This window comes from Ailuropoda melanoleuca, chromosome 7, assembly GCF_002007445.2.
Source record: "Ailuropoda melanoleuca isolate Jingjing chromosome 7, ASM200744v2, whole genome shotgun sequence".
NCBI lineage: Eukaryota > Metazoa > Chordata > Mammalia > Carnivora > Ursidae > Ailuropoda > Ailuropoda melanoleuca.
The window spans coordinates 54,393,849-54,410,283 of NC_048224.1; the positions used below are offsets into that span (position 1 = coordinate 54,393,849).

Here is a 16,435-nt window from a genome sequence, read left to right on the forward strand (position 1 = left end):
GATGCCATATAATATATAAACAGATTTGGGGGACTCAACAGCAGTCAGCAACCCCTCCCCCCGCCACTAGCTTTCACTTTGTTAGAACAAACACACTTTTTTTTTTTTTTTAAGATTTTATTTATTTGTCTACCTGACAGAAAGAGAGCGCACAAGCGGGGGGAGCTGCAGGCAGAGGGAGAGGGAGAAGCAGGCTTCCCGCAGAGCAGGGAGCCCAATGTGGAGCTTGATCCCAGAATCCTGGGACCACAACCCGAGCCAAAGGCAGAGGCTTAACTGACCGAGGCACCCACGCACCCCAGTAAACACACTTTTAAGAACCTCCTGTGTGTAAAACCCAGAAGAAGGCACTGTCAATCTAAGACCAGGGCATCGGTTTAGGAAAAATGAACTTAGGATAAATATTATTTCCTGAGAGCCCCCTGCAGGCACAGGGCTGAAGGCGCCACCTGCTATACCCTGCACATGTAATACTGGCAGAAGAGGAGACCGAGGCTTGGAGAGGTTCACAAGGCCTACCCACCTTCAAACTCACAGTCCCTCCAGCTTGTTTCAGGGACCCCTCCAAAATTTCTATATATGGGAGGAGCCTATGGGAGAGCAGGCTTTTTGGAATGGAAACCTCAAGGACTTGTTCTGTTTATTTGGGGTAACAACCCCCTGGCACTGTCAAGGGTATTACTTTCTTTCTTTCTTGGATCTGTATATTATTTTAAGATGCGAATTGTTATGGGTACGATTTGAGGCATAAGGCTTCCCCCCCCGCCCCTTTTTACCGAGTGGAAAATCCACAGAACGCTCGTTTTTAAAAGCTCAGCCTTCAGCCTCTAACCGAACTGGTGTATGTGCTGGAGGCAGGAGAGGCTCAGCGCTGAAGCTCTTTTAAGTCCGAGAGGGCCTTCCAGGGACCCCAAAGTCAACTGAGGTTAGCCGCCCATGGGCGGGGCGAACCGGTCGCGGGGCGGAGTTAGCTGCGGCCCCGCCCCCTGGCGCCCGGAAGTGACGTGTGCGGACAAAGGCAGCGCGCGCCGCGAGGTTTCGCGTTTGGCCGTGGTCTGACAGAGCTGGCGGTGGGCTTGTGTGTTCTTCGCCGCCGCCGCCGCCGCCGCCTTCCGTTCCTCTTTCCCGTCCTCTTCTCCCGGGTCCCGGGAGCCCCCGCCCGGGGTGAGTAGTGCGAGGCGGAGCGGGGAGCGGTGGCCGCCGGGGGAAGGGAGGCCCCGACCCCCAACTGCCTCGGAGCCCTGAGGCCCCGGCTCGTCACGTGACCCAGCGCGATCTGCCCGAGCCCCACGTGCGCGCTCGGGGGTGGTCGGACCTGGGCCACCGGTGGCGAAGGGGGGAGGAGGAAGGCCGAGGAGCCCGGACTCCGGACGGGGCACTCCATCGCGCCGTCCCGGGGCCGCAGCTAGACCCCTTTTCCTTCTCTGAGCCTCAGTTTCCCCTGTGAGAAATGGGGATTAAGGGAGAGCACGCACTCAGAGGGTACGTGTCAGGATGCTGTACAATGCTCAGGTCAGAGCCGGGCGCAGAATGGTGCCCGTTGCATGGGAGTTGCTATCATATTTCACCTTGGACCCAACCCCAGTTATGGCTCGACACTGGTGCCGCTCAGAAGACAGCTCGCCGCCGAGAGCCCTTGGAGCCAAGGTCAGCCAGTTTGCGGAGGGGCTGCCATGTCGAACGAAAGGCCCAGGCTCTGTTGTCCATCAACGGCGGGATCTTCTCTGGGATAGACACAGCTGGCGTCAGAGGCCCTGACGGTGGGGTGGGGCAGTCTTGCAGATGGTCTGGGTGTATAGAATCATTGCCCAGAGAGAGGGGATGAGCCCCTAAAGGACTAGGGCCATGACCGTGTTAGGAAGTCTGGATTCCCTCCTTACGCTGTTCCTGGTTTCCTGTGTGTGTTTGTGTTAAGGCACATCACTCCTTTAGTAGAATAGTTTTCTGTCCCTCAACGGTGCTGGGGGAGGGTTGGAGTTACATGTGGAATGCTTTCGTGGGGACCAGAAGCCATAGAGTCACAAAGATAGCGTCTCCAGAATCACTGCAGTGTTTCTGTGTTTGCACGGACAGGAAGCTCACTCCCCTCTCCTGCACGTTTGCAGCGCTGTTTGTCTGCTGGATTGACCCCCGGCATCGCAGTAATAATCCCTTAGGTGTGTCCAACACTCTACAGTTTCTAGGGCATTTCACTGCATTTTCCCCGTTTCACCTCTACAAGTGGCAGAGAATTGATGAACATCACATTTGGCAGATTTCTAAATTTGAGATAATATGTGCCTGCCATTGTACAGATCCCTTGATGCTTTCACACCCACCGTTCCTCATCACAGCGTTCTTGTAAAGTCAACATAGCTGTTCCCATTTTATAGGTAAAGAAACTTACTTGATTGAGGTTAAGTATCTTATCTGAGCTTACACAGCTGGAGAGAAAGCAAAGCCAGGAGTCAGAGGTCGTTCATCGGTTTGTTTTTAAACACTCCATCTCCCCTCCGCCTCCAGCCTTTTTTAGTCTTCACTTCCTCCTTCCCTTTCTTTTTTCATAGAGCACCTTGCCGTTCCCATATGTCCAGCTGCTGTCACAGATCCAGGGAGAATAGGCCCTGTCCAGCAGGCTGCAAGAGGGAGGAGGTAACTTCAGGCAGGCTCTGGCCTCCTGTGGCTTCCATGCTTTTTCTTAGAGACTAGTAAATGAGGATGTGGTGCCTCCCCAAAGCAGTGACAGTGACAGTTTAAACACCATTCTTTTCCGTGGATCCTGGGAGTAGTAGTAGCCGTGGCCGCTGCCCGCCTGTCTCCCTAAACACCTCGGAGGGGAAGAGGAGGCGGCCAGATGACCGTGAGTGATCCACGACACATCCTACCTGCTGAAGAGCAGAGGCCGCTGTGAGCAAAGGGCTTCTCCCGGCCAAGCTAGCTGAGAAGGCACCCAAAGCCAGATTGTGCCCAGGCCCAACCCCCCCCGCAGCCATGCGGCTCCTCCCCACAGCCTGGGCAGAGGATAGGAGGACTTACTGCCATCTGACTGACAACCCCACTGTTCCCTCTGACTCCTGGGGACCTCCTGCCCACTCCAATCTGGACACCGGGAAACAAAGTACAGACAGGGCTCCAAGGAGTCACGTTTACTAATGAATCAGCTGTTGGAAGAAATGTCAAAATCATTTGCCATTTCCCGGCCTGGATGTTCCTCCCCTGGCTTGTTCCTAGAATCCGCCTGTAAGTGGAGTTCTTATAAATTAGATTATTCAGAGAACCTTGACATTTAAAGAAATCATGTTGCACGGCTTTTGGTAAAGCAAAAAAATTACATTGTCGGTAACGGCCTTCAGTGTTACCAGTTTTGAATGGTTGGATTTTTGTTGTATTTTCTCAAAAGTGGAAAACGTAGCCACACAAAGCTCATTCTTTGATCCATTCAGCAATCAACTGGCAGACCCCCGCCCTGTGTCAGGTGCTGGGCTAATCGGGAATGAGGTCATGTCCTGTCCCCAGGAAGTTTACCTCCTGGCAGAGAGAGCGCAGCCAGGGAGGCGTTCCCACGTTTATTCTGTTCATTTCGTGGAGAGTGAACCTTTGGTTGAATGCTACATGGGATGCAAATACAGTGCTGCGTCTCCGGGCGTTGCATTGTTCTCCAAGGAGCTCCCAGGTCCGTGGGAAGTTAGATAAGGAGACAAAACCAATAGTTTGCCAAGATTGGTGGGCAGTGATGGGGACAGGGGACAGTCTGAGTGCTGAGTGGAAGAGCCGGCTTTGAGGCCGTTCCTCCAGGGTAATGTGGAGAGGCTGTGACATGGTGGCCGTGGGGCCTGTTGGCAGGGGGCTGGGCAGCCCCCAGACTTAGCTCCGTGGTGACATTCAGGCCGGTGGCCTCTTTCCTGTCAGCTCTCAGGGAGCTACAGTGACGTCCGCTCTCCCACAGCTGGCCTGCCTGGGTATCGGCGGGTCTCCGCGTTCTTTCGCTTTACCGTGTGACTCGGTTGGAGTGAACGTTCATTCTGGTTGAGCAGTGTGCCACTTCTCTGTCTGGGGTCGGGGTGGGGATAGCCTCAGGTGCTAGGACACTGGTGCGGGACATGGCGGCGAGCCAGGGTGAGGGCATGCTGTATGTAGAACCAGGCCCCCCTGGCCTGTTACCCAGAGGGCCCTTGGAGTGACATAGTAGTTGGCACTGGCCTTCACCGTGGTCCCAGACCCTTGTACCTGATCAGGGAAGCTGGAGCATCAGCCCGAGAGCCAATTCAGGAATCCGAAGGGGATTGGAGGACTCTGTCCACACAGCAGAAGGGCTCTAGAGGGCAGAAGCAGTAACAGTCACAGATCTAAGAACTAGACCTGCTAGGGCACGTGGATGCCGTCGCTTCTCTTCTGGTTCTTCAGAGGGCCAGTGTGGCCTTGTCGCAAGGAATGTCCGAATCCAGGAAGGAGCCAGGGGTGTGGGGAGGAGGGCCCTCCCCCGGTGCCCCGGCTGGCTAGCTGGGTTCCCTGGAAAGGGCTGACTGTGGCGAAAGCAGGATTGCATCAGTGGGGAACATTCTGAGTTGGCGGGCTGAGGTGGGCCTGCTGCTTCTGGAAGGTTCCTTGTCTTCTAGCACAAGTTCAGAGTGCAGTTGTGCATTGGGGGCTAGTAACAAACGTGGCCAGTGAAAATTCTTTACCTCTTCTCGTGTTCTGTTCCCTTTCCTTCTCTCTTTATAAAGTCAGTCTCTAAATTATGTATCGAGGGCTGTATGCTTGTCCTCAAGGCACTTTTCTCCTTCCCGTCCGATTACTTACCTTGAAGCCCTTAAGGCATTCCTCCATCCTAGGGGTTTTTCACTTGTTTTTAGCGCTATCCTGGGGTCCCAGCTGAAGCGTTCTATGTCGCCCTGTGTTCCAGGAATCAGTGACTTAACTACCGCCCAGGGGAATGGTGTAAAGGTGGAAGGAGTGAAACCCCAGGAGCACAGTCATGCACAGTATTCCTGGCAGATTGGGGGGCTTTCACCCCTGCACTGAGGGACTCCTGTGGGCTTGGTGCTGGGGACACAGTGGTGAAAAGGCAAGGTCACGCCTCTGGAGCGTCCATCCCAGTGGAGGCTGGACAGTAAGTAAACAGTGTCATTTCAGATAGAAATACACATTCTGAAGGCAGGAAAACGGGATTGGATCGGGGTGTTGGAGGAAGCCACCTTAGCTGGGCCGGTCAGGGAGGGCCTCTGAGGATGTGACCGCTGAGCTGAGAGCTGTCTGCCCACGACACTGCTGCTCCTTGTCCTGACTGCCAGCCTGGCTCCTGCCGTTCCCACTCTGTTCCCATCTGCCCGTTGGTCCCACTGCAGCTTCCATCCCCGCACACCTTGCGCCCTTCGGAAACTCTCAGCTGATTGCTTTTCCGCTACCGACAGGGTAGACCCATGGCCTGCAGCCTGTTGGGGCCTCCCGTAATCCAGGCCCAGTCTGCCTGTCTAAGCTTGTCTCCTATAACACCCTCTTCCTCTGTCTGCATTCCAGCCAGTCCAGGCCATCACCAGAACAGCCTTCTGGGTGGTGCACATGCCCTGCCCCCCCAATCTCTGTTCATGCCAGCACCTCTCACCCCTCCCCCAGCATTCCTTGTCTTTCCCGGGCCTAGCTCAGGTTGCCTTCTCTCGGCTGCTGCCCTGTCTGCCATTCGGAATGGAGTCCGCCATTCTTTGAGTTTCCACAGTACTTTGGGCTCAGTGAGTGTCCTCACTGTTTCTGCCTTGTGCGTTAGTTAGTTCTGGTTGTTTCTGTCTCCTGCTGGACTGGAAGCTTCCTGAGGGTCAGACGGTATCTCAGCAAGCCTCAGGGCGGCTAGAACAGTGCCCGCCCATGGCAAACGTGTTGTGGGGGCCAGTGCCTCAGGGTAGAGATGTGACCGTTCTGTCCCTCTGCGGCATGACTGGCTGGGCCGGCTGGGTGTGCAGCTGCCAAGCCCTCCCCACCCCGGGCCCTGGCTCCTGCTTTGTCATTACCCCTCCACCTGTTCTCGTAACACCCTCTTGTTGTGTCTGCTTTCACTGTCACCCTGGAGCCCACACAGCTGCCAGCAGTCTTCCAGAAACACACATCCCTTGTCACTCCCTGCTTACCCCAGAGTAGTTCAAGCTCGCTGCTCTTTAGCGAGAAGTCTAATCAACGAATGTGTCCCCTTCCCCCACCCTGTGTTTCCAGTTGCAGGGGTTCTCTGTGTGCCTTTCACGCCTGTCTTCCTGGAGCGGGCTCGCCCCGATGGCTTAGTGAGCTCTTCCTCGTCCTCCGTTTCAGCTGTTGGTCGTCCTCTGCAGGAATGGAGACTCCCCAGGGGAGCGCTTCCTCTGGGCTGTGCCGTGTCCGCATCTCGTACTTGTCTGTGGCCCCGCACAGCTGCTGGCGTGTGCGTGGAGCTGTCTGCTCACCTCCCAGCACAGTGCCCGGCACACGGTCCGGGCACGATGTTACCCAAGGGCCGGACCCCACAGCGAGCTTCATTCTGTGCTCGCGAGTGAGAGGGAGGCTTGCGGACTCCCCAGGCCTCTCCTAGGATGAGCTGGAACATCCACGGTAGAAGGCTGGGGTTCCTTGCTTCACTTTCCTCACGTGTAGGTTGGGAGTTTCTATACCCTAGGGTTAGAAGCCCTCGGGTCAGGTGCCATGGCCAGTAAGGAAAGGACTAGAAGCCCAGGACTGTGGGTCTCCTCCTCTAGTACAAAGGTCACTTTGCACAATGACTTGGATACGAGAGACAGAAGGCATTGTCATCCAAGGGATCGAAGCGGTTTTGGGGACACTGGACATCCTCTGCATCAGACAGGGTTGCGTGACCTTGTGGAGCGTGGGGTGAGACCGGGGCCCTTGACATGCCTGATTGGCTCCTTTCTGTTGTTCAGGAGGCACTGCTGCTGACTTTGGTGCCTGAGCTGACTCGGTTGGTGACAGCATGACAAGCGAGGTGATAGAAGACGAGAAGCAGTTCTATTTGAAGGCCAAGACGTACTGGAAGGAAGTCCCGCCCACAGTGGACGGCATGCTCGGGGGGTATGGCCACATCTCCAGCATCGACATCAGCAGCTCCCGGAAGTTCCTGCAGAGGTTTTTGAGGGTAGGCAGGTCTGGCGTGCCGTCCAGGAGCAAGAGGATGCGGCCCTGGTGGCCCGGCCTGGTCTGCACGGGGCGCCACCTTTTACATGAAGCACTGTGGGGCCTTTGGTTGTCAGTTGGCATCAACCACCCTGGCGTCAAAGGGTGGGGCAGGGGTGGCGTGTGGACCGGGGCCTCTGTCTCGAGGTTGCCACGTGGGAGCTGGCCGCTGTACCAGGGCTCCCAGCCACCAGAATGGAGTCTTCCTCTAACTGTTCAGTTTTGTCAGGGGCGAATCCTTCACTCTCGCCATGTTTGCGGGCGGCTGGGCCGTGGGTGCTCGCTGTGCTGCTGAAGGCAGGCTCCTAGTTCCTCACCTGCTCTGCCTCCTCTGTGTCGGGCTGGTGTGGCCCTGGCTGCGGCCTCCCCAGCCCGCATCCGAGGCTGGTGCTCGCTCCCCACGCTACGTGGCGTCTGCCCGCCCACGTTCTGCCTTCCCCGCCTGCCTTCCGTTCTTTCACTGCTCGAGTTGTTTCCATCCCGTTGTATTAGGGCGTCGGGAGTGAGAGGAGAGAGTGCACCTAGTCTAGGTAATCACCTCTCCGTGGAAGTCGGCTTGCACTTCAGAAACGTGTGGCCCGGGACAAGAATGTGCCGCGGTCCTACCCACTGGCGACCCCATGTGCCAGCCCCCGGCTGGGGCCCAGTCCTGATTTGAGTAACTCTGGGAGCCTGGGAGGGACAGCCCCTTCTCGGGGACAGGGTCCCTTGGGCTTTCTGAGACTTCCGTACTGAGTCTGCTTCCCTGCTTCTCAGGAAGGCCCAAACAAGACGGGGACCTCCTGCGCCCTGGACTGCGGAGCCGGCATAGGCAGGATCACCAAGCGGCTGCTGCTGCCGCTCTTCGGAGTGGTGGACATGGTGGACGTGACCGAAGACTTTCTGATCAAAGCCAGGACGTACCTGGGGGAGGAGGGCAAGAGGGTGAGGAACTACTTCTGCTGCGGCCTCCAGGACTTCAGCCCCGAGCCTAACTCCTACGATGTCATCTGGATCCAGTGGGTGATAGGTGAGCTTTCCGCGGCCCTCTCCACCTTCCACACGCCTTCCACACACCTCCCGCTGCAGAGGCGGGTCCCCCCTGGGGCCTTGGAAGCCACCGCCCCAGTGCTCCTGGCAGCGGGCAGGACCGTGGGGGTTTCTCCGGTCCTCCCTGGGCTCGCCTTCCATGCTTTGTCAGTACCTGTTATGACCCACTTGGGCGCAGTTTTTTGTTGAAAAAATGTAAATGACCAATAACTTAACTGCATTCAGATAACTTGGAAATGAGTTGTTGTAAGTAAGGGTTTTTTAATAAGAGGAAAAATTGAAGCCTTGGCTGCCCCTGCTGTTCGCAGCGAGTGAGCCGTGCTTTGCCGTCCTATCTTGCACCCACTTAGCCCAACAGCACGCCCAGGGTGCTCTTCCTGGGCTGCTGACCTGACAGGCGGGCCACTGTACCTGCAGTTGGCCACCCACTCAACAACAGACACCATAGCCCTGCTGGGGATACGCTGGGTCTGGCCCTGTATTTTGTGGTCCCTAAGAGCCTGCTTGGAGTTCTAATTAGGGAAGGAATGGTTTGGTATGCACCCCCTAATCCTGGCATCAGAGGGGGGGGGATGGCCTGGAGCGTAGGTGTCGAGCAGGGCCCAGAAGTTGCCCAGTCAGAGCGCAATCCCAGCTGCGTACTTTGTGACATCCCTTGGGTGAGTGGCTTCTGAGCCAGCTTCCTCGTACACGGATGGGGATTTGGTAAGCCTCTCCGGACCGCTGAGCGCGAGGGAGGCCCCGTGCGTTTACAGAGCTCAGCAAGCCTGAGCGGAGGCTGAGACACGGCCAGTGGCACGTACGTGCTCAGCGCCGCTCCCTCGTGACCCCAGCCTCTGCTGTCCCCAGGGCACCTCACTGATCAGCACCTGGCCGAGTTCCTACGGCGCTGCAAGCAGGGCCTACGCCCCAATGGCATCATTGTCATCAAAGACAACATGGCCCAGGAGGGCGTGATCCTGGACGACGTGGACAGCAGCGTGTGCCGGGACCTCGATGTGGTCCACAGGATTGTCCGCAGCGCAGGCCTCAGCCTCCTAGCTGAGGAGCGCCAGGAGAACCTCCCCGATGAGATCTACCACGTCTATAGCTTAGCCCTGAGATGAGCAGGGGCTGGCGGGAGAAAGGGACCAGTGTGGGGTGGGGGGCCGGCAGCTGGGCAACACCCCGAGGCTCCGTGATGGCGGTTCGGGAGTGTGGAGCGAGGCTGCTAAATATACCTGTCTGCCGTCCGTCACGAGACTCTTTTTCAAAAGGCATAACGGGACCCAGTGGGGAGGGCGCCACTGAATGGAGCAGTGAGGCTGGAGCCTGGCTCTGCGGCCCGGAGAGGCAGGGACCGGGCGGTGCAGACCGTGGGACTCCAGGGCCCCTGGTGCTCCCCACGTGGGAATGCAGCGACCCCATCAGAAGCGGAGATTCTCTGATCTCCCTTCCCACCACCTGGCCTTGCAGCCATTGGCCTGGGTGCCTTAAGAGGACGAGAACTCGCGGTTGTTGAGGACTTTTTCCCTTGTGGGGAGGAGAGGAGCCGGGCCATGGGGCCTGCAGCTGCTGGGGATGCTCACGTTCTGAGGCCTATTTGGTGACGGCACCCTGGTGTCCCTAACGGGACCATCACGATGGTCTATGGCAAGGGACCCTGCAGCCTCACTCTTGGCTGTGCCTTGCAGCTCCTCCTTGGTGAGCATTTTCAGTCAAAAAATAAAAGGGTGAATCCTGTACTGGGAAGGCCCTAGCTGGTCTGGAGTGGTGCTCTTCTTTGCTGGGACAGCAGTACGATGCTCCTTGGAAACTGTCCCCGCTAGATGCTGCCGTCCCCTCGTGCCTCTCACCTCTTAATGGCTGCACTGGGAGCCTTTGTCCTAGGCTGGGGAAGGGTGCGGGAGGGGGCCAAAATGCCATACAAGGACCTTGAAGGCCAAGAGAAATATTTTACTTTATAATGTATCCTGTAGTTGCCTCAGCTTGCTTTCCCGGCATTCACACAATTCACAAGGACCCACGTGACAGAGCTGGCTTCGTGAGGGCTCGGCGTAGGCAGTACGGTCAGCGTGCAGTATTGGTAGCTTTCATCATCAGATGAATCCCTCACGAAACAGACATTTTGGAAAGGACTGTCCCTGGTCATGCAGGATTGCTTTTTAGCAGAAGGCACGGTCCCCCAAGATCCCAGGTTTGGCACAGAGTTGCCACCGGAATCCAGTCCCGTGCCTGGGTGGGCTGGGCTCTAGGTGACCTGGCCCCAGAGTGGCCAAAGGCGGCAAGGGTCAGCTCAGCTTTCTCCCTAGCCCACCGAGAGCATTTCTGTAAGTGACCTCATCTAGCGTGGAGAGAAGTGGGAGTGAAGGGCCTCCGGGGGGTTGTGCCCCCACAGGCCCACCCCACCTCCTCCTGGCTTCAGCGGGGCCCCATGCAAGACAGACCAGCCTCCTGCAGCTCTCAGAGGACCGAGACTCAGAGCTACCCTGCCCGATGCTCCCCGCAGACAAACGGTGCACGCTTGTCCCAAATCTAAACCCGGTCCCTTTTCCCAACGTGGCTGAGACTTGGGGGTTCTGCCAAACAAAAGGGGGGCAGTTCCCCTGGAAGACAGAGCCTTTTCCCACTGGAATGACTGCAGCCGCTGGGCTCCACCTGGTTTTCTTCAAGGATCAAGTCTTGTCTCCCAACTTCTACCTTCTGACCGAAGGCCGGAAGGTTCTCCCGAGGCTGCCGCAGGTACCAAAATCCACCAGCAGGCCGAGCTGCCCAGACCCCGCTCCCTTTGGTCTGGGAGTGGTCACACGTCCTCTTCGACGGTCCCGCTGTGCTCACTGAGGAGGTACCACTTCAGCCTGTCGGGCAGAGGTAGGGCTTTGACCTTCACATCCACAGGCCAGGGCTGGAGATGGAGCCGGATGTGGACGCGACACAGGTGCTTGAGGGACGGAGGGTAGCTCTCCAGCTGCCTCAAGGAGAAATGAAGGGCCTGGATCTTCTCTGCCAGGCTGCCCACAGGATGGATATCGAAGTTTTCGGGCAGCTGAAGTTTCTGGGAATTAGTCACCATGAGATCCAGGACGGTCTCGGCTTTGCGCAGGAGGTCCACGTGGCTCTCGTCTTCAGCGCAGCCCGGGTGGGAGCAGAGCCTCTCAAAGACGATGTGGAAGCCAGACCAGCAGGCCGCCCCGTGCAGGGAACAGTTGTAGGCCGCGCCGGACTCCAGCAAGAAGCGCAGGAGAGGGAAGTGCAGTTTGAAGCCCTTGAGGCAGATGTGCGTGAGGGACTCGTGCGCTGGGCACTCGCTGGGGTCGGCCCCGTGGGCCAGCAGCAGCTGCGTGACTTGGAAGCAGAAGCGGCTGATCATCCGGGCCTCCTCTTTGTCCCCTCCCACGGTCTCCCCAAGCAGGAAGATGATGCAGGTGAACACGGTGTCCCCGTCTTTGGTGGTGGCCTTGACATCTGCCCCTACGAGAGCCGGTCGGGAAAAGAGAAGACGAGAGGAGGTCTTAAACCCCTGCCAAGCACTGCTTCACGCGTCCCGGTGCGAGGGCAGGGAGAGGCCTGCGAACAGCCTGGGGATGAGCCTCACCTCCTTCCAGGAGCAGCCGGATGTTCTCCGTGTTATAGATCTGCACCCCGTCGCTGCTGGCCAAGGCGTGGAGCAGCGCCGTCTTTCCTGCAGAAGGAAGAGAATGAGGAGGCGGCGTGGGGACCAGGACCCTGGGGTGCGGGGGAAAGCGCTCAGGATGAGAAAGTGAACTTTGTTTTTTTGTTGTTGTTTTCAAGGATTTTAAAGTAATCTCTACACCCAGCGTGGGGCTTGAACTCGTAACTCTGAGATCAAGAGTTGCAGGCTCTATCAACTAAAGCCAGCCAGGTGCCCCCACAAAGGGAACTTTCCACCCACACAAAACCAGGAGGAGAATGGACAGAAGAGGTGGGGTTTTTCAGGACACTCGGATGCTACCTGAGACTCGGGCTGAGTCTTTGCCAAGAAGAAGTCGTGCCCCCCACTTCCCCGAATCTGACTACACGCAGCCCCTACTTCCTCCTACAGGCAGACCTCCGAGGGCTGGCATGGGGCCGATGGCTGCACCACTTCCCGAAAGCCTCTGCAGGTCAGCAAAATGCACCTGCAAGCCTGGCTGTGCTGTGTCATCAGACAGGCTGCATCCAGCTGGTACGCCTAGCCACTGTCCTGGGGTGCTCTGATTTCCCTCACCCGGCACCCTGCTTTCCCGCGGGAGGCACCCACCGTGCTTGTCAGCCGCGTTGACGTCTGCTCCGAGGTCCAGGAGGCGCTGCAGGCAGGGCAGGCGCTCGGGCTCCTCACTGGCCAGGTCCAGGGGGCTGCTCTCGTGGATCTGAGCCAAGAAAGCAGAGCCGAGTGGGCCCAGGGGGTCTGGGAGCCTGCTCGTGCCCCCCCCCACCCCGCTGCCTCCCAGCAGGCCGGACCCGGCTCCTACCCGGTCCCTCCGGTTGATGTCGGCCCCGTGGCGCACCAGCAGCTCCACCATGTCCGGCTGGTTCCGCAGGACGGCGATGTGCAGGGCCGTGTAGTAAGTGACAGGGTCTAAAGGCACAGACACGGCCCCTGTCAGTCCTGCCTGGCCGCACCCGGCCTGCAGCTCAGCCCCGGCCCTCCCACCCGAGGGGACCCAGGCTTCTGGCAGCATGAGGGGTCAGGACAGCTGTCCCCATCAGAGGCCAGAGCGCAGGCGCTGGAGTGGGGCCTCAGGCAGGTCCGGGGGCGCGGGGGGCAGGCTAGAGGGCAGCGCTTTAGTTTCTCCTGTAAAACGGAGCCGGAAGACAGGGCACCTCTTCTCAGGCTGCTGGGAGAGGCAGCCGGAGTGACGGCTCCTGAAGCCTGGCGGTAACGGCCATGTTGTCCAAGTCCCCAGGTGACTGACTTCCTAACAGCCCCGCCGGGCGCCGAGCGCCCTCTGAGCCTGGCCACAGCCTGTGTCGGCTCAAAGACCCGCACCGGTCACAAGCCAGCCCTGCCTGTCTCCTGGCTGACCCTGTTGTCCCCGGTGAGAAAGCCAGAGAGGAAAGGAAACTGGGTCCATCTCTGTCCCCTGGCTCCTCCAGGCTAGAAGCTAACTGGGCCCTGCCGTGACTTACACCCAGCGTCGCTTCAGTGTTTCCCCCCCTCCCTGTGGCATGAGCAAAAACGCGAGATGGCTCAGAATAAGTGACAGAAGAGTGCCCCCCCTGGGCTCTGGGCACAGCGCCAGCACCCGCATTTTCACGTTAATGGAAGCGGGGATTTGGCTGGGAAAGTTTGCTGATCAGTCACACGGCAGAAGCAGCAACAGACTCGCTCTTGGACCAGAGGGGCTCAGAGCCACCTGGAAGCCCACAGGGGGTGGGGTTCCTCGGTCGCCACCCACGGCAGAACTAAGGGAAGCGGCTCCCAAGAGAACAGGAAAGGCAGAGCCACACTTAAGCCGCCCGTCCACTCCCAGCCGCTCTGGGCTCCAGCTGACCTTCGAAGTTGAGGTTGGCCCCTCTGCGCAGGAGAACGTCGGCTGCGCGGGTCAGGCCCAGCTCGGCCATCTTCAGCAGGGCATTGCTCACGCCTTCCTGGTAGAATGGAGAGTGGGCCTTCCTCTCCAGCAGCTCGGTGAGAACAAGGATTCGGCTCTCCTCGCTGGCGACATAACTGGGCCTGGGGCAGGAGAGGGGTGGACCAGTTGAGGTGGGGGGGACAGCTGTGGGACCAGCGAGCCTGGGCACCCTGTGGGTGGGTGGTCTCCTGCTGTCATCACCCCCCTTCTGTCCAAAACAGGGCCCTCGTTCTGTGGGGCTGAGGGTCTCTGGAAAAGGCCTGCGGTAGCGAGAGAGCAGGCTGGATCTTTTAGCTCCTGCTGACTCCTCGGGTTTGCGGAGAAGGAACTGTCTCCAGCCTCCTCCCCAGTTGCCCAGACAATCTGGTCCCTGACTCGGGTACAAAGCCTCACACAGCTGTGCTCTGGGCCTGAAGGGAGCCCTTGAAGCCAGGAGCAAGAAGCAGACAGTGACACCCCCTCCCCCGACACTGACCACCCGTGAGCTGCCGAGGAGGCCAGACCAGACCATGCAACCCCCACAGCCGGGGCAGCCCAGGCCCTGCTTCCCGCTCACACTCAGAGACGGTTAAGCTCCACGTCCCCAGAAGGCTGGGCACACACATGGCCCTTCACACCCCAGCCCCCACCCTACCTGCCCCCCAGCAGTGACCTCCAAAACCGCTGTGCCTTTCCCCAAAAGGTCAGGCCCACGGACAGCTCCGTGAACCTGTACGCAGCTCCTTCACAGGCCGCCACCCCCTCGTCTGGGCGAGGCTTCCCTTCCTCACTAGTGTTCCCCACGCCCCTTAGCCTCATCTGTCTGCAACCCTTCAATTATCGGGATCCAGGTGCCATCCTTACTGCTTGGGAGGGCTCTCTTTTTCCCAGCCCGGGAGGGTGCCCACTGCACCACAGATACAAAGCAAAAATTCTGGGACTACAAGAGGCCATGCAGCACCCCCTCTGCTGCCCTCACCCCCAGAACAGCCTCAGCGTTAAGGAAACACCTTACACTGTTTTCAGAACAAGCCTCCAAGTGGACAGAGCAGAGATGAAGCAAGCCTGTTGCCACCGAAGTCCCTAGAGAGACGCATATACCCGCTGTGTTTTGAAATTCCAACACACACCTGCTTCCTTCTGCTTTCCTCTGCTCTTGTCTCCATTACACCGAAAGTCCATGCACCTGATTCATGCTCGTGCCTCTCTCCTCTGAAGCATAAGCATCACCGACGCTGGGGGTTTTGTTTAGCTCACCGCTGTATCCCTGAACACCTTTCCCGCAGGTTGGCGGACACACCTGCTCTTGTCTACGTAAAATGCAAACTCAGCTACAGAGTTCATTTTCGCCCTGCTCTGGGGTAAAAACCGAGGCCCTTACAGACTCCACCCTGCTCCCTTGCAACTGGCACCGGGCAGGCTGGGCACTGGGTGGGGCACCGAGGCGGAGGCCCTGTCAGCACTCCACCCCCTGGGCCTCCCTGCGCGGGCCTGGAGCGCCCCCCGCCCTGCAAAGGGCAAGATTTGGGCCGGGTGCAGGGGCTCACGCTCGAAGCAACCCAGCTCGGGCCTCCGCCGGCCACTTCATCTGTACAGTGGGGACACAGCCACCCCCACCGCGCTAGTGGTGGCAATTAAAGGGAAGCAGCGCCGGGTCGGCCCACCGGCGCCATGGAAGCTAGTTACCCGTCCAGGGGCTCCTGCCGCTCGGGGTCCTGGATCCCCAGGGAGCCCAGAATTGCATCCACCAGCGGCTGGTACTCGAAGATGATCCTCCGGAAGCCGTGCAGGAACGGCATCGCGGCGGCCTGGGGCGCGGCAGGACGGCCGCACCTTCGGGCGGAGCCGAGAAGCCGACAGAGCGCGATCGTGCAGCGCCGGGCTTGACCTGGCTTCTGCTGGTCCAGCCCCCGCGCCCCACCGCCCACCCCGCTCTCCGCGCCGGAAGTGACCCTCGCACTTCCGGCCCGTGCCGGCCAAGAAAGGAACCGCTGGCGACAGCGCCCCCTATGGGCTGGGAGGACCGCAGCGCGACCCGGAATGTGAGCCGGCGTCATCCTCCCGGCCGGCCGTGGGAGAGTGGAGGGTGCGGACCCCGGGGGTAAACCTGATCTCGGCTCAAGTCAGGCCCGCCTCTGCCAGCCCTGGCCCTGCCCGGCCCTGCTCCGCCCTGCGATCCCGCCCGCGGCCGCTGGGCGCCGTCCGAACTCCGCCCTTTGCGCGCCCCGACAGGCCGCTGCGCAAGTTTCCCGGGGCGGTGGAGGTGACTCGAATCCCGGGCACCTCAGAGCCGCCCCGGACTAGGATCGGACTGAGGCTGCTGGGCGGCGGGGACAATTCCCTACTCTCTTTCCCTCGGAGCTCCTGGCCCTGCAGGCTGCCAGCTCCTTCCACTTCTCTGCCTTGATGGACTCAATGAACTTTAATATACTCATCCGTAAAACGGAGTAATTGCACCCACCCAAGATCTTGGATCAAGAGCTCTGTTAGTGTCAGGGACGTGGAATCTATCCGGAAGGAACCCAAGCCTGGGGCCACTTTCTGGGGTTTAGGCATCTATCTTCCCTTAGGCCACCCACTTCGAACCTCGACCACCTCGAGTCCCACATGGGAGCCCTGATGTCCTCATGATTCTGGGAAGTCCTTTCTGAACAGGCGTGCAGATCCCAACGTTCACCTCGCTCCTTGGCCTCGCACCCCGCCAATGCGCCCTTTGGAAGTCTCTCCCATCTGACACCTGCCAGAGG

At 59.0% G+C, this 16,435-nt stretch overlaps 2 protein-coding genes across 7 annotated transcripts; one reads left to right on the plus strand and one right to left on the minus strand.

Annotated features, from left to right (window-relative positions):
• The first annotated feature begins 995 nt into the window (after nucleotides 1-995).
• On the plus strand, nucleotides 996-9,898 carry NTMT1 (N-terminal Xaa-Pro-Lys N-methyltransferase 1). 4 transcript variants are annotated; one of them, XM_019795260.2, is made up of 5 exons: nucleotides 996-1,164; nucleotides 4,883-5,089; nucleotides 6,876-7,087; nucleotides 7,882-8,134; nucleotides 9,004-9,898. In XM_019795260.2, exons 3-5 carry the CDS (start codon nucleotides 6,926-6,928, stop codon nucleotides 9,258-9,260), a joined length of 672 nt encoding a protein of 223 aa, XP_019650819.1. In that variant the 5' UTR covers nucleotides 996-1,164; nucleotides 4,883-5,089; nucleotides 6,876-6,925; the 3' UTR covers nucleotides 9,261-9,898. The 4 variants fall into 4 exon arrangements, with proteins under 4 accessions (XP_019650819.1, XP_002915248.1, XP_011217998.1 ...); XM_002915202.4 differs by lacking the exon at nucleotides 4,883-5,089 and having other exon boundaries at nucleotides 998-1,164; XM_011219696.3 differs by lacking the exons at nucleotides 996-1,164; nucleotides 4,883-5,089 and having other exon boundaries at nucleotides 6,892-7,023.
• Nucleotides 9,899-10,068: 170 nt separating this feature from the next.
• Nucleotides 10,069-15,645, minus strand: ASB6 (ankyrin repeat and SOCS box containing 6). 3 transcript variants are annotated; one of them, XM_002915203.4, is made up of 6 exons: nucleotides 15,375-15,638; nucleotides 13,629-13,810; nucleotides 12,606-12,712; nucleotides 12,395-12,503; nucleotides 11,729-11,815; nucleotides 10,069-11,604 (listed from the first exon to the last, which is right to left on the minus strand). In XM_002915203.4, exons 1-6 carry the CDS (start codon nucleotides 15,485-15,487, stop codon nucleotides 10,937-10,939), a joined length of 1,266 nt encoding a protein of 421 aa, XP_002915249.1. In that variant the 5' UTR covers nucleotides 15,488-15,638; the 3' UTR covers nucleotides 10,069-10,936. The 3 variants fall into 3 exon arrangements, with proteins under 3 accessions (XP_002915249.1, XP_019650817.1, XP_034520545.1); XM_019795258.2 differs by lacking the exon at nucleotides 15,375-15,638 and adding an exon at nucleotides 14,819-15,342; XM_034664654.1 differs by lacking the exon at nucleotides 12,395-12,503 and having other exon boundaries at nucleotides 11,363-11,604; nucleotides 15,375-15,645.
• Between the last annotated feature and the right edge of the window lie 790 nt (nucleotides 15,646-16,435).